We start from the raw sequence: 14,419 nt of genomic DNA, 5'->3' as shown, positions 1-14,419 counted from the left end.
GTAAGTGTATTGAGGCACTCCGTTAGGTTTTAACCTTAGGGGTAAACGTGGACGATGACAACGAAAGCCAAAGAAGAGATGCATGATCTTGGAGCGTCGGGCAGGTATCCTTCGGTTTCTCATCGGTTTCGTCCTGCTCACAAAATTCACTTGCTGTACAGAAATGAGTATCTCATGAGGGGATGATGGAGGGGCTTCGGAGGTCAACTGCTCGGCCGCTGAGGGGACATCCCCGGGGCCCGGGCCCTTCTTCACTGTTATGTGTCAAGGGACGGAGGTCTTGGGCTCTGACATCGTGCACGGGCTCAAGACGGGCCATTCGGCTCTCTGAACTAAGCGATGCCATCGCGAGGCTACATCCGCTCATCGCTCCATGAAAACGAAAGTTGAGTCTATAGCTCTAGTCTAGACGTTTCCGCTAAAGGTATTCTATGTAACTATGAGGCCAGACCGCTTCCCGTCTTTGCCAGTGTCTTCCGCTGTGCAAGAACATTGTGGCTAAGGATAGGCAAGTACTTGGGTGACGGTGTGTCTCTGTATGTAAAAAAGCGACCAATGAAATTCCCACCAGATATGTCTGCTTGGGAGACCACGAAAACGCCCAAACACACCGCGAGTGTCCCCGACGCTATGCAAATATCACGGGTTGAAAAAGAACAAGAATAAGAAAGAGAAAGGTATATCATCACCATCCTGACCCGGACCAAACCCATCCCAGCTTGACACCAACGATATAAACGGTTGCTGCTGCTGTTGAAGAAACAACAAGCAAGCAAGTCCGTCTATTGCTTGGAGTTGGAATCGTCGTCGTCATCCTCGCTCCCTTCCTCCCCGTCCTCAAAGTCCTCCATCTCGTCGTCATCCCCGGTGTCACTACCACCAAAGTCAAACTCCTCATCCGACTCGGCCCAAAAGTCGTCGTCGTTCTCCGCCTTCGGAGGCGGCTTTTCCTCAAAGCTGACCGGCATCTCGAATCCTGGCGGGATATCCTTCTTTGATCTCTCCACCGTTTCCCGGGCCTTCTTGTTGTAATCCTCTCGGCGGTCGCGGTACATGACGCCCGCGTCCACGTTGGCGGGGCTGTTGATTTCAGGGTCGTCCAGCAGCAACAGAACCGACCTCAGCACACTCTCGGCGCCCTGGAGCGGCGACCAACGCTCGCTCGCCTGCTCGCCAGACATTAGGTCCTCGCCGGGTGTGTGCAGGATCGAGATGCAGAGCTGGCCGTCCGGATACACATTGGGGTGGGTGATGGGGATCAGGAAGCGGAACTTGGGCGGCTGGTAGGGGTATTCGTCCGAAAATACCATCTCGGCCCGGAAGTACCCCCCGTTAAAGGCGCTGTCGGGGTTGATAACCATGAGGCCGAAGCGCCACTTGAGGATGTTGAGGGTCGCAGAATCGTCCTGTTTACGCCAAAGAAGTGAGCGTCAGTCTAGGTTCCGTAGTGGAGGTATAGTGATACTAGAATCGACGTGCGGGTACTGCGCCCACGAAAGACAGACCGGCAAAGGAAAAGAACGAACGGGGTCAGAACGTACATCTTCAAAGTGAATCCACTTCTCCTTTCGTAGCGTCTTCATCTCACTCATCAGGCGCGTTGTAGCGCCCGACGCTGTTGTCCTGTACGACATGGCACAATGTGGTTACGGAAGTGAAGGCGAGGTGCCGGTGGCGGAGGTTGACAAAAGAAAGAATGGGCTGCCGCTGGAAAAGCCCACTTTACTTCGTTGGTGGTGGCGGTGGTGGTGAAGTAGATATGTTGTGGTGGCTCGTCAAGGGATCGACACGTAAAATGCTGACGAAGATTCCTCTCGTGCGCAAGGTCGGGGGCTCGGGAGGAGAATAGTGGTATTTGTAGTTTGAGGGGATGTTGGCAAGAGGCGGGCGGGTGTTTGGGAAGATTGTCAGACGGTCGGAGGTGAAGGTCGGAGTGGGTATTGATCTTTTAAAGAGGGATGGAATGATAACGATAACCAAACAATGCCTGGGAATAGACTATGGAAGCACGGACGGTCGGGATAGAAGTTCACGGTTTGTCACGATGGTGGTCTTTGGGAGGTGGGTTGAAAATCAAAGGCTGGGCGGTGACAATCTGGAACAATAGAGAGGTTGCGAGTCAGGAGAAAGCAGGGTCAGACGGGAGGAAAAAGGGCGTACGAGCGTCACAACCGGATCAGGAAAAGGTGTGTGAACTACTACAATGTGAGCGATGGAATCATGGCAGGGTCACGCTTCCCTTAGGTTCCTCGGAGCGAGGACCCGGATAGAGGTTGTGCAGTCTCTAGCACGCACTCTCAAGTCTACTAAGACGAAGCAACCCAGGCCCCGGGCCATTTGTGATGGTCCCGTCATTGCCCAACTTCCTTCTTCCATGGTGGTGCAGCAGCCGAGCTGAGCGAGGCACTGAGGAATCCTAACAACTGCATGTCTCGCCTTACGTTTTTCAATGGTGGTCAACGCCGCTGCACAATGGCGGTCTCGGGCTCTCGGCATACCTACCACCTCTACCTAAGACCACTCAATACACCTGACAGGAGTATCGCCAAAGGAGGGAGGCGGTAATCCCCGCCCTTCCATGTTATCGTATTGTAATTGCCCGTCAACTTTTACAAAGCAGGCGGAACCTCCCAGAACAGCGCTCTCTCTCTCTCTTTTTTTTTTTTATTTCTTTATTTTCCCTGAGGAAGGGGAAGCCCTTCTTGAGTTAGGTTTGACTGGAAAGACAAAGAAGCTGGCTTTTTGCAAGTCCTCGGTCCAGATGGCATGAAAGTACATCTATAACCACCAGACAATCATGTACAATCTACCCGCAAGGCAAGACGGGACGACCCAACGGTACAGTTCCTTTGCCACTGACAAATGAGCATGGTGATAGGGCATGTTGGTGGTGGTCAGAACTGCAGTTATCGGATGTTTCAGAGGATGCACTAACAATTTCCCCAAGTAGATCACGGTCCACTGAAGCTACAAAGTGACGCAGTTTCATGTTGTCCTGTTAGGTTGACTGGACATCAAAAGATCGATGCCTTAATCGAATCCACATTCGCATCTGTTTCCAAGCATCATATACCCGTCATCCACAACACTTTGCTGTGAATAAGAGTAGGTATAGGTAGCGTGTTACCCAACATGAGGGAAGGAGATTCGTTCGCATACTGGCAGCGGCTCCCAATTTCTCGTAAACCACGGGAATCCGGTGGGTAACAGTAGGCAAGGACCTTGATAGTCAGTTCCTCCGCAATCTGTCTTCTTCCTGGCTTCTTGTGTGCGAACGAACCTCTTGTTGGCCAGCAGGGTGCTCTTCCCGTAGTGAGATGGTTGGGCGTTTCACTTGTGACAGAAGGGTTAGGGTTCTGTATATGAGGCTGACTTAAGTTGAGTTGGTGTTTCAGGGGATCACCATGGACGAAAAGCAAGAGGAACATCGGACGATTTGAAAGAGCAGTGATGCCTTTAGGTGGGATTACCTAATAGCCTTACAACTGTATACCTATAATACACACATCCAACCCACCACCAACCAACGTATCCTACCCAGCTAGGTACCTCCCCAGGGCTTCAACACCCTGCCGACCGACTCGATCAAGCCGACAAGTCGTAATAGATGCACCTCCCCGTCCTGAAATTATACACAAACGCGTGCTCCGATCCCTTCTTGGCCTCCCACTCCCACCTCCACCCCTTCAACATATCGTGAATCTCCTTGACATATTTCTTCTCGCTCGTGCCCACATTGTGTTCCACCTTGCGCCAGCTCTCCGCATCGCTCAGGCTCGTCCGCCGTATCATCTCCATCACGCTATCCGAAGTCTCGATCGCGGCAATCGGCCCGTCCAGAAAGCTCTGCAACAGCCTCGCCGCACTCATCTGCGCCTGCTCCACCACCTGCCGGCGGTTGAACTTCTTGCTCTTTGTCTGCGCCACGAGCACGTGCACCTCCTGCTCGCGCTCGCCGTCCGCACCTAGGAACAACCCGCTGTTCAACTCCGAGTTGTTCGTGCCAAAGGACGAGAGACCGCCGCCGCCACCGCTGCCGCCACCGCCGCGGAACTTGATGGCCGCTCCCGAAGATATACTGCCGCTGCCCGTGCCGCGCATGAGAGCGTCCCTGTTCTCGCGCATCTCGGCCTTCAGCCAGTTGAGCAGCTCCTTGGCGGGGATATCGGCGTCAGGCGCGTCCTTGCGGGCCATGCTCTTGATCTTGAGCATGTTGTCCTGCTTGATGATGACGACCCACAAGTACGACTCGTCGCGGTACTTGGAGAGCAGGTCTTCGGGCGAGCGGGCGTCACGGGCCAGCTCGGCCGAGATGGAGTGCGCCCAAAGCGTCTGGACGAGCTCAATACCAGAGGAGCGGAGGACTTCCGGGTCGAAGGAAGCGACAAGGACGTCGCAGCGTTTGATGTTGAAGAGGCCTTGACTCTCTTCTTCAGCCGCCTTCTTGAGGAATGTTTTGCCGGTGGCCTTCGGGACGGGCTTGGCGAGCTGCTTCTCCCAGTTCAAGCTGAAGCCGACCGCATGGCGCTCTTCGAACCGGTTGCCGATCTTGGGACGATGTTCCTTAATCAAGCTGTCGTAGCGGCCACCGGCGGCAAAGACATCCTTGACCTTTTTGTCGTACAGACAAGAAAAGAGGATGCCACCGCGGAAGAAGGCTTCGTTGATGCTGCTTAAAGGGGCAATGTAGATTTTGTTTTGTACTCCGAACCGCTTGGTGTATTCGTACACTTCCTTGAGATGGGCTAACGTTGATGAAGCCTGTTGGTAGTATTCCGTTCCTTCGAAAAGAAGCTTGATCTTCGAGATGGCCTTACTCGGGGTATCTAAAACAAGTGGTTAGTTGATGGTGTAAGTATTTTCGTTGTGTAAAGTCACACTTACCTCTAAAGTCAAATCTCTGCAGCTCGTCTACGCTGGTTGCCGATATACCCACCATGGGTGATCGAAGCTCTCCACGCACCTTTTGCCAAGTGAAATTGCGAATGTTGAGCTTACTGAGGACCTCAGCAGCAGCCCTGCGTGTGCCCACTTCCACGCCGCAGTACTCGAAGATAAGATTCAAGAGGTCCGAATGCCCAAGCTGGAAGCAGATGGGAGTAGACGACACGGTAGGGAACGCAGTCGCGATCTCGTCTAGAACTTTGATGACCTCGGCCTCTTTCAAAGCAAGGTCCAAGGCATCTGAAGTGACAATGTCAAAGTCGACTTCTCCGTACACATCAGGCTGACCACCGCCGTGACGATCACGGAAGATGTTGCCAAAGGAGTATGACTTCTGAACAACGGGGCTGTTTGTGATCCTTGCGAGAGAGCGAGCATGGCCCATCATGAGATCGAAGGGCAACTGAAGAACCGTACCATTCTGGTCGAGGAGATGGACCGCGTTCTGGCCATAATGCGAAGAGCTGGGATACAGACAGACGGTAGGAGCCTCAACCGCACCGTGTCGCCGGAAGATGGATATCAAGGTGTCCTTGACGATGAACTGTCGCAAGAGTTCTTGGGGTGATGGCCCAGATGAAGACATGTCCCAGGCGTAATCCTTTGCTTGTTCGATCGGCCTAGAGAACAAAGTTTCGAGCATCTTTTGGTAGTAAGGTGAGTTGGGATCCGACAATCCAGCAATCGCACGCCGTATCGCCTCGCTTTCCATCTGAATCGGAAGCTTGCCACTCTTCATAAGCTCTGAGCTCGAAGGGCGCTCTTTAGGGTTGTGAGTCAGCAGTGACAACAGGACCTCGAGATGGTTTTTATCCATATGTTTGAAGTCAGCGGGCAAAATGGGAGGGGATTGGCGCAGCTGCTCAAGGACCATGGCGCGCTGCATTCCAAGCATGGGAGGGTACGACATCTCGAAGAAAATCACGCCCAAGGAATACATCTAGGGATGATGTCAGTCTAGTCTTGCAAGGAGGATGGGAAAAACCTACATCCACCTTTGATGTATAAGAGCCGCTGCCACCCGTCCGGACCTCAGGGGCGACGTAAACTGCTGTGCCAATGCTCCTGGTCATGTCGCTTGCATCCAAGCTTGCTGTTGACCTGTCTATCGCCAACTGTCCGCTAGTGGCCAGCCCAAAATCGCCGATCTTCACGTTATCCAGGCCGTCAGGTCCAGAAGAGATGAAGATATTCTCGGGCTTGAGGTCACGATGAACGATGTTGAGGCTGTGAATGTGGCAGAGCCCTTCTAGAATTTGGCGGAACAAGCGCCAGATCTCAGCTGTTTCCTTAGACAGGTTCCGAGAAATCAAGTCGCGCAGTGTCTATAGAATAGTCAGTACTGTCATTCGGGTTTTGGTTTTGGCATAATGGGAACCTACCCGCTTCTCGCAATACTCCATGGAGATATACATCACGGTCTTGTATGGGCGAGCACTTCCCCGTCGAGGACGCCGTCCTGTGACACCAAGGTGGTTCTTGCCGCTTACAGTGGCAGCATCGTCATTGGAGTCATTGTCGGATTCGTCTTCTTCATCGTCTTCATCTTCATCGTCATCCTCTTCTTCACTCGAGCTGTAATCGTACTCAATGCCCGGGTGACCACTGGAGGACATGAAATCGAGACCTCTGCTTTTGCTCTCAGCAAATTCAATATTTATGCCGTGTGATATCGTCATCTGAGAGCTGTCTGTAACGTCCGTGGCGCCCCCTTCTGTTGAAGTATCGCCTTCTGTTTCCGCGTAGTCCGGCACCTCCTCCAGCCATGTATTGTAGTATCTGACAACAGCCGGATGGTTCATCTGGGAAAGCAGTCGGACTTCCTTCAGGATCTCCGAAAGTGTCTCTTGAGACCTTTGTGTGATTTTTTTGATGGCGTATAGGTGTCCGTCAATCATCTTGCGGGCTCGGACAACCTCTCCGAACCCTCCTTTTCCAAGACGAGCCTCTTCCACATAGTCCTGTCGGTATCTGGAAGACATGGGTCCGCGACTCATCGAGTCGTGCCTCATCCTCTGCGGGGTCATTTGCGGCATGGGCATCAAGGAACCCGGCACAGCAATGTCCTCGTCATCGATAATGGGCGCATTGGTAGCAAGGAATTCGCTTGAGCTCAACTCAAAAGCCCGCGGCCGCTTTTTGGGGTCGGACTTGAAGAACTTGGAGACCAGTTCTTCCAGCGGAGCCGACAAGGAAAGAGAATCCATCAGTGCGGAAGGCGAATGATACTTTTCGACAACATCCAAACCGAAGATCATTTGAAGAAAGACGATGCCAAAGTCCCAGACATCGGTCTTTTGAGTGTACTGAGGCTTCGTTACACCTGCAATTTCGGGCGGAAACCAGTATGCGGATTTGGCGGCTTTTGAGGATGTCAGCGTCTTTATCTTTGTACAGAGGTTGTGAAGCTCCCTCTGATAAAAAGAATCAGTGATTTTAGGCACTATATCCCCCGCCTCGTTTCTGTAGAGGAGAATGTTGGCTGGGTGAAGGTCTTGATGAACGATTCCGTTGTTGTGTAGGAATGCAAGTGCTTCCAGCAGGTCAGCCGTCCATATCTTTGCCTTGTTGGTGTCAATGTGGCCCGCTAGATCGAGAAGCTCTTCAATGGGCCCCTTGGTGGCGAGGGGCGTCAGAATGCTGACGGTCCAGATGGTCGGCGCAGAAGAATCGGTGTCGCTGACGCCTCGATCGATCCTGAAGTCAAGGAAGGGAAGCAGATTCTGATGGCGAAGCTTTTTCAGTGTTTCCATCTGCGACTCTAGATACTGCAGCTGCTTTTTGAACTGAGCCGAATCCTTTCCGTGTGACTTGACTTCTACTTGCTTCAAGGCTAGGCTGGGGCGCACTGTTCTGGCGGACAGGACTGGTTTGACCTTGTAGACGGTGGTGATGGGACCTTCGCGAAAGACAGTTTTGCCAATGACGGTTTGGAAGAACAAGGCATTACCAGAGCCATCAGTGATCTTGCAGGGCTGATCAAACATGAGCGTCTCGTCAGTCTCGCCGGGATCTTGCGGAGCACGGTCAGGGGATAATTGATGGCTCCTGTTCTTCTTTCTGGATTCTTTTGCTTTATTTCGCTGGCGCTTGAGCTCTTCCTGGAGCATGTCTTCGAGGACTCTTTCTTCCTCCTTGCTCTCTTCGAGCTTCTTCCGTTCCTCTCGCTCCCTTTCGCTCTGCGCTAACCTTGCCAGCTCTGCTTCGTGGGCTGCCCTCTCCTCTTCCAAGGAGGGGATCTCCAGGCCCTGGACCTTTTTCTGAGCAGCTTCCTCCAGGATATCGCGGATCCCTTCGACAATCTGGTCTATCATCTCCTGTTCCGCTTGCGCGTAGATCTTTGGTTGTGTTTCCACAAACTTTTGAATCTTGAACTTGGTCGACTCTCGAAGACTGTGGTCATCCTTGATGGTCAGCAGTGGAGGTGTCTTTGGGTAGGTGGCCACCATGACAACGCCCAGTGTTACTGAAAGCTCTTGGTCAGATGAAGGTTTGATCTTGATGTCAAAACGGGGTTCTGATTTCTGGACGTCTGTTAGTGAACAACATTGTGGGAAGAGAAGAGGAGAGATGGATCCTACCTGCCATGCCCCGTGTGCTGCTTCATGTTGGGTGAAGTCCTCGCCATAGATGGCCTGCAGCACCATTACTTCACTCTCCTGGACTTCCTGATAATGAGTCTTTGCTGGTGGGGTTTGCCCCGGGGCCTTGAGCCCCGGGAAAGTGGTGTTGCCTTCATTGTTCTTCTTGGGGGTTTGTTGTTGGGCAGGCTTCTTCTTGCCGGCAGGTTTCTTCCACGCCATTATTGCGAGACCCGGTTCTGCTGGGCAGAGATCCTGGTTATTAATCAGTGAGTCTTGTTAGTCGTTGTGGAAAAGGGGTTGGTCTGGTGTATTAGGCCTTATGCAACGAACACAGCCGAGATGGCTGCGAGACTTCACTGAGCGGAGCCCATCTTAACTCGTGGTAGACTGGGTTCAGAAAAGGGAAAGGGAAGGGTGAAGGTTGGGTGGAAACAAAGTGACGTGGTCAACGGTCGCGTTTCCAAAAGTGAGTGGGAGCAGAGGAGATGGATGGATGGAAGATGGGTGAAGTGGACAAGTGAGTGTGTGACTCGTTGGATGACTCCAACTGTGACTTGGAATGGAAATGAAGACCCGTGAATGTCCCCAACAACAGGATGGTCCAGAGCCCGAGTCCACGACAACAGCATCCATTCCGCTGTTCAGCTCGAGCCTGGCTGATAAGGTTCCCCCAGCGAGTCCCGATAAACTAACCAAGTTCCCACCGCTGTGAGCGGGTCTACAGTCCAGTACTACCCTCTACACTCCGCCTGCGATGTACACTACAGTAATGACCCCTGAAAGTGCAACTAATCCGGGCGGAGGAAATCCTTTGCACTTTCTGGGTGTTTGCACTTGGGGGATCTGGTGCACAGACCATAAAGCCCCCTCCGGCTACTTAAAGACGCTCGGCTATATTAAAAAGTGGGACCTTAGAGCCTCGGTAAATAGGTATAAGTGTTCTCTCCCACCAAGATTGGACCCCTGTAGGTGCAAATCCGGGCTAGAGTCTTTGCACTTTGCAGTTTGCAGGTTTAGTATGGGAAATCAATTCCGGCCACCCAATTCTTTTGCACTTTAGGGGGTTTTTGCACTTGGGGGTGGTTGCACTTGCAGGGGTCTTTACTGTACATACTTATCTTCACAGTAGGTACCTACCTCTAGGTATGTAGGTAGTAGCTGGGTAGCGGGTTCTCAGACCGAGGGATGGACCGTGGCGAACACTTGCAAGTGGGGTCGGAGCAAAGAAATAGAGGCACAAGTGGAGACCCTCGCTGCAGTCCCACTTGGGAATCTGGATTGAGATCTTTGCCGCGCTCCCATCTGTTTGTTTGAAATAGCACTGACTACACTGACAGGACGCTGGAACGGACGGCGGGACGTGCCATCAGGTCAGCTTTATCCCGTTCGTCCTCCACTTCTCATCCCGATTCTCATTGGCTCCCGTCTGTCCTGTTCAGGGAAAGAGTAAACAAATCACCCACTCGCCCATCAAACAGGATTAGTTCTTCCCACTCCCATTGCTCCCGACTGCGACACAAACACACCTGCAGAGCGCGAATCCGATCTCATTCTTACCATTTACAACCCTCCATCAGCCACCATCAACCAACTCTCCCACCTTATCGCGCGAACCGTATTCGAGGGGCCTATTCCCCCATCTCCGACCGCCCAGAGTATGCTGCGCTAGACTTCGCTTCAGCTTCTTCATCCATCGCCGACCGACACAATGATTAGTTGGGCGTTGCGGCGAAACAATAACTCGACTGCGCAAAATGCACAGGGCGCACCCGATGCCGGTACGGTTGCAGGCCATTGCAGGAGCCTCAGCGCATTTATTCCTCATTGTTGAGTCTGACCATTTGGCCCAGATGAATCTACCAACCAGCTCGATGTCCCCGATACTCCAGCGCCGGTCTTCGCTGTGCGCGCCTTGAAGACTGCCTTGTTCGGCACACCCGCCAAAGACTCGAAAAAAACCGCCCCTATGCCCGGTCCTCATCGATCACCGACGAAACCCAACGGCATTCTCTTGACTCCAGGCGTCGGCGCAGCCCGTCGCAAACGCGTTTCCTTTGGTCATGGCGTTAAGGCGGGCTCGGCCCTGGATTTGACCGCGACGGGTGGCCTTGGCACCGACGGTCAGGCCTCGAAACCAAAGACCCGATTGACCGAAATTCTCGAAAATTCACGGACCAGGCCGCAAACCGCAGATCCTGGTGTCAAGACGTTTTCGGCCGAAGATGCATGGGATGAAGATGATGTCGAGTATTATGACGACTCGGATCTTGAAACAGATATCACAGATGCCACGGTCGATCTCAACGAACCACACTCGCGTTCTGGAAGGTACTGGAAGGCCGAGTTCGAAAAGTACCACGCGGATGCGAGGGCGGAAATGGAGAAGCTGGTTAGATATAAGCAACTCGCAAAGTCCTACGCCAAACTGAAAGATGCCGAGGCCGTTGACTTGAACAAGAAGCTCAAGGAGGAACAGGAGAGGGTCCAGCAAATGGAGGAGCAAATTGCCGAGATGACGCGCCACGTCAATGTCTATTCGAAGCGAGGTGGTGTCGAGCCCAACAACGGCTTGATAGAAGAGCTTAATCGGCAAAAGGCTTTGGCGCAAGAGTACAGGGCCCAGGTCGAGGAATTGGAGGAGATACTGCGCGAAGATGAAGAGGATCATAATGACTATCAGGCCGGGAGCCATGCTTCATACAAACGACGGATTGCATCGCCAAGAACTCATCGGACACTTTTGGAGGCCCAGCGAGAGCTTAGGAAGGCTAGGTCACAGGTTAGGGAACTTGGAAAGCTTCGGGATGAGCGGGGCCGAATGAAGACTGAACTCAAATTCGCCGAGCAACGAGCCACCGCACTCGCCGAGGAGAATAAGAAACTCAACAGTGAGGTGGTGCTGAGCAATTTCAAGGTCAAGGACTTGGAGAAACGGCTGGCCGAATCCAAGAATGAGAATCTGGTCAAGGACAATGAACTTCAAAAACTCAGGGCAGATTATAACAAGTTAAAGGAGGACGCCAAATCCCGATATGTCGAAGCGAGGGAGGTTTTGGAAAAGAAGAACGACAAAATATCCGAACTTCAGCAGGAGATTGCAACCCTCAAGGCAGAGACGATCGAGTCCAAGTGGGCGGCGCGGATGAAGAACCTGGAGGCGAAATTGAAAGCAAGCCACGACAAGATCAAGGAGGCAAATGACCGAGAAGAGGCACTCAAGTTCCTGGAATCAGCCGAGGAGGAGAGCACATTGCTGTTCAAGGAGCTAGATGCGCTCAGGAAAACAAGCATTCAACGAGGGCTTTTGGCTCCCGCACCAGCTGCCGGAGCCCAGAAAAGAATCAGGACCAACACGGGCGACATCAAGCGGTACAGCTACGAGGACGATGCGTTGGTTTCTTCTCGTGCGTTTCGAGAGAAGGTAGAGGCAGACATGGGCAAAAAGCCTCTAGGATTCGGTGAAGCCGCGAAGCAACAAGCACCTTTGTGGACGACCAGCCAGCCTGAGCGGGCAGCCACCTCACATAGGACAACAGCAGGGACTACCACGACAGCCGGCACATCTGCCGCTGCCAGGACTCTCCGCACAAAGTCCAGCTTGGAGGACATTCTAGGCAAGAAGCTGAACAAGCCATGGACGAGCACTAAGGCGACGGCAACAGCTGCTGCTAACGCTGGCTCTCAATTGCCAACAGCTAGGATGACGCGTATCGCCCGGCCTCTCTCCAACGAAGTGCCCGAGCTTGAGCCATTCAAGGCTCCCACTTCTCACTCCTTCAAGGTGCCGGATCTTGAGCCCTTCAAACCAGATGTGGTGCCGCATTCAAACATTGCGCGTTTGGAGGGGTTTGACATTGACAGCAGCTCTGTCTGGAACGTCGGTAGCATAACACCCCCTCCGAAGACGTCCGCATCCACAACACTTCCCGCAGATCGCCGGGCAGCAGCCATTGCTCGATTGCAGCGCAAAAGAGCCGAAAGGGAGAGGGGTCTGGGCGACAGAAATAAGGAGAACCTGTGGCCTTAATAGAGGTATACATACCACTTATTCTTCGTGGCGATAATGTCTGTAGCTTCATATGTACATGGCGGGCAAACGTGTGGCAAGGGAAAGGCTTCAGTAGAGGCCGGGTGTCAGATGAGCTCGGTTCTGCAACGGGCAGGCTGGAATTGGTTGGGTTACGGTCACTGTTTATATCACAGGAGGAAGCATTGCGTGGTGTTCAAGGGTCAAGGGGATATGGGTTTCCTTATCTAGGGATCGCTACGTTGTGCCTATTATAATAGTGTTATTCGGCGTCCATCTTTTATGAGAAAAGCTAGCGACGAGTCCACAGCATGACCGAAGCGATGGAACCAAATAATCACATCTGATGCCGATGGTTTCCGCTCATCTTGGTTCTTCGTTCGATTGAGGCGTTCACCCACAATATTGATTTTCTAGGTATAGCAAGAAACGATGCATCGTTGATAAGAGAGCGCAGGGTTGCCCCGCTTTACAAATGCCTCTTAGCAACAACAACCATCAACGAACCCAGCGGTGTGTTGCTATCACCACCCATGACAAGAGAAGTTTCTCCAGTCACCTCACGAATAGCGCAAAAATAACACCGAATTTGTCCATGACAGTAAATATGTCACAACTACAACATGAGAGAGCTTTATCCAACGATGCCGAAGTAATTGAAGATGAGATCGCCGATCTAGAAAGACGCCTGGCAGAAGCCAAAGAGAGACAAAGACAGGCTCAGCAACAGCGGAGTGTCGTGCAAGAGTCCAATCTTGGGGTGATATTAGGTGAGTTGCACCTTGTTCTACCCTTTCCTTTCCTTTCTTGTACTCGACTCCATCAATCAAGACTCTCATCATAACACAAAACCCTCACTAACACAAACCCTCCAGTCCCCTCCCCGTCCCAAACCATCCTCCACTCCACAGCCAACCACTTCCTCCTCCTCCTTTCCGACTCCGCGCTGCCTCTCGGATCCTTCGCCTTCAGCAGCGGTCTCGAATCCTACCTCGCCCACAACAAATCTTCTTCCCCTTCGCATTCTACATCATTTGTCACTAACAAACTACCCAAAACCAAACTTCCACCACCCTCCTTCACCTCTTTCCTCCCCCTCTCCCTCTCCTCCTACGCCTCCACCACGCTCCCCTACGTCCTCGCCGCCCACCGAGACCCAGCCCAGCTCGCCCTGCTAGACGACACCCTCGACGCAACCATCGTCTGCACCGTCGGCCGTCGAGCATCGGTCGCTCAGGGCCGAGCGCTGCTTTCCATCTGGGAACGTTCTCTGTCCTCGTCACTACCGCCTTCGTCTACTTCTGCCGAAGCGGCGGCTGCCATTCTCAAGCCTTTCTCGGCTTTGCTTAGATCTGCAGGGGCGCCACCGTCTTCCACCACCACCAGCAGCAGCAGCAGCAGTAGCAGCAATCCATCGACATCGGGCGGAAGAAGTAGCGGGTGGAACGATCCTCCACCCGTCTCCGCCCACCTCCCGCCCCTCTTCGGTGCCATCTGCGCCCTCGTCGGGCTCTCGCTCGAGCAGACAGCTTACGTTTATTTGCTTAGCCACGTGAAGGCGCTGGTGAGTGCGGCAGTGAGGGCGGGCATGTTTGGCCCCTACCAGGCGCAGAAGACGCTGGCGAGTAGGCAGGTGCAGGAGATGATTGGGGCGTTGATGGAGAAGGAGTGGGAGAGAGGCGTGGAGGAGGCGGGGCAGAGCGTGCCGGTTATGGATTTGTGGATTGGTAGGCATGAGGTTCTTTATTCGAGGATCTTCAACAGTTAAGTTGGGGGGGGGGGGGGGGGGGGGGGACCGGCGGATGGCATCGGGAGTCGAGGGTGAAAAGGGGTACATGGACGGATTGTGATTGGGAAACGGGTT

At 53.1% G+C, this 14,419-nt stretch overlaps 3 protein-coding genes across 3 annotated transcripts; 1 reads left to right on the top strand and 2 right to left on the bottom strand.

Annotated features, from left to right (window-relative positions):
* Window positions 1-325: 325 nt before the first annotated feature.
* B0T23DRAFT_19882 (ubiquitin-conjugating enzyme/RWD-like protein) lies at window positions 326-1,817 on the bottom strand. The gene is made up of 2 exons (XM_062833343.1): window positions 1,542-1,817; window positions 326-1,406 (listed from the first exon to the last, which is right to left on the bottom strand). The coding sequence occupies exons 1-2, from the start codon at window positions 1,632-1,634 to the stop codon at window positions 783-785; spliced, it is 717 nt and encodes a 238-aa protein (XP_062697187.1). The 5' UTR covers window positions 1,635-1,817; the 3' UTR covers window positions 326-782.
* A 1,615-nt stretch (window positions 1,818-3,432) lies between these two features.
* Window positions 3,433-9,175, bottom strand: B0T23DRAFT_450330 (anticodon binding domain of tRNAs-domain-containing protein). Its single transcript, XM_062841087.1, has 5 exons — window positions 8,526-9,175; window positions 6,327-8,468; window positions 5,934-6,269; window positions 4,885-5,884; window positions 3,433-4,826 (listed from the first exon to the last, which is right to left on the bottom strand). The coding sequence occupies exons 1-5, from the start codon at window positions 8,745-8,747 to the stop codon at window positions 3,586-3,588; spliced, it is 4,941 nt and encodes a 1,646-aa protein (XP_062697186.1). The 5' UTR covers window positions 8,748-9,175; the 3' UTR covers window positions 3,433-3,585.
* Window positions 9,176-13,162: 3,987 nt separating this feature from the next.
* Window positions 13,163-14,323, top strand: B0T23DRAFT_425009 (UreF-domain-containing protein; the record flags this gene model as incomplete). The annotated part of the gene is made up of 2 exons (XM_062839881.1): window positions 13,163-13,325; window positions 13,431-14,323. The coding sequence occupies 2 exons, from the start codon at window positions 13,163-13,165 to the stop codon at window positions 14,321-14,323; spliced, it is 1,056 nt and encodes a 351-aa protein (XP_062697185.1).
* Window positions 14,324-14,419: the final 96 nt, after the last annotated feature.

Source organism: Neurospora hispaniola, assembly GCF_033458365.1.
Source record: "Neurospora hispaniola strain FGSC 10403 chromosome Unknown B0T23scaffold_1, whole genome shotgun sequence".
In the NCBI taxonomy this organism is placed as follows: domain Eukaryota; kingdom Fungi; phylum Ascomycota; class Sordariomycetes; order Sordariales; family Sordariaceae; genus Neurospora; species Neurospora hispaniola.
The sequence above is the reverse complement of the archived record's forward strand: the minus strand, read 5'-3'. Positions and strand labels throughout refer to the sequence as shown.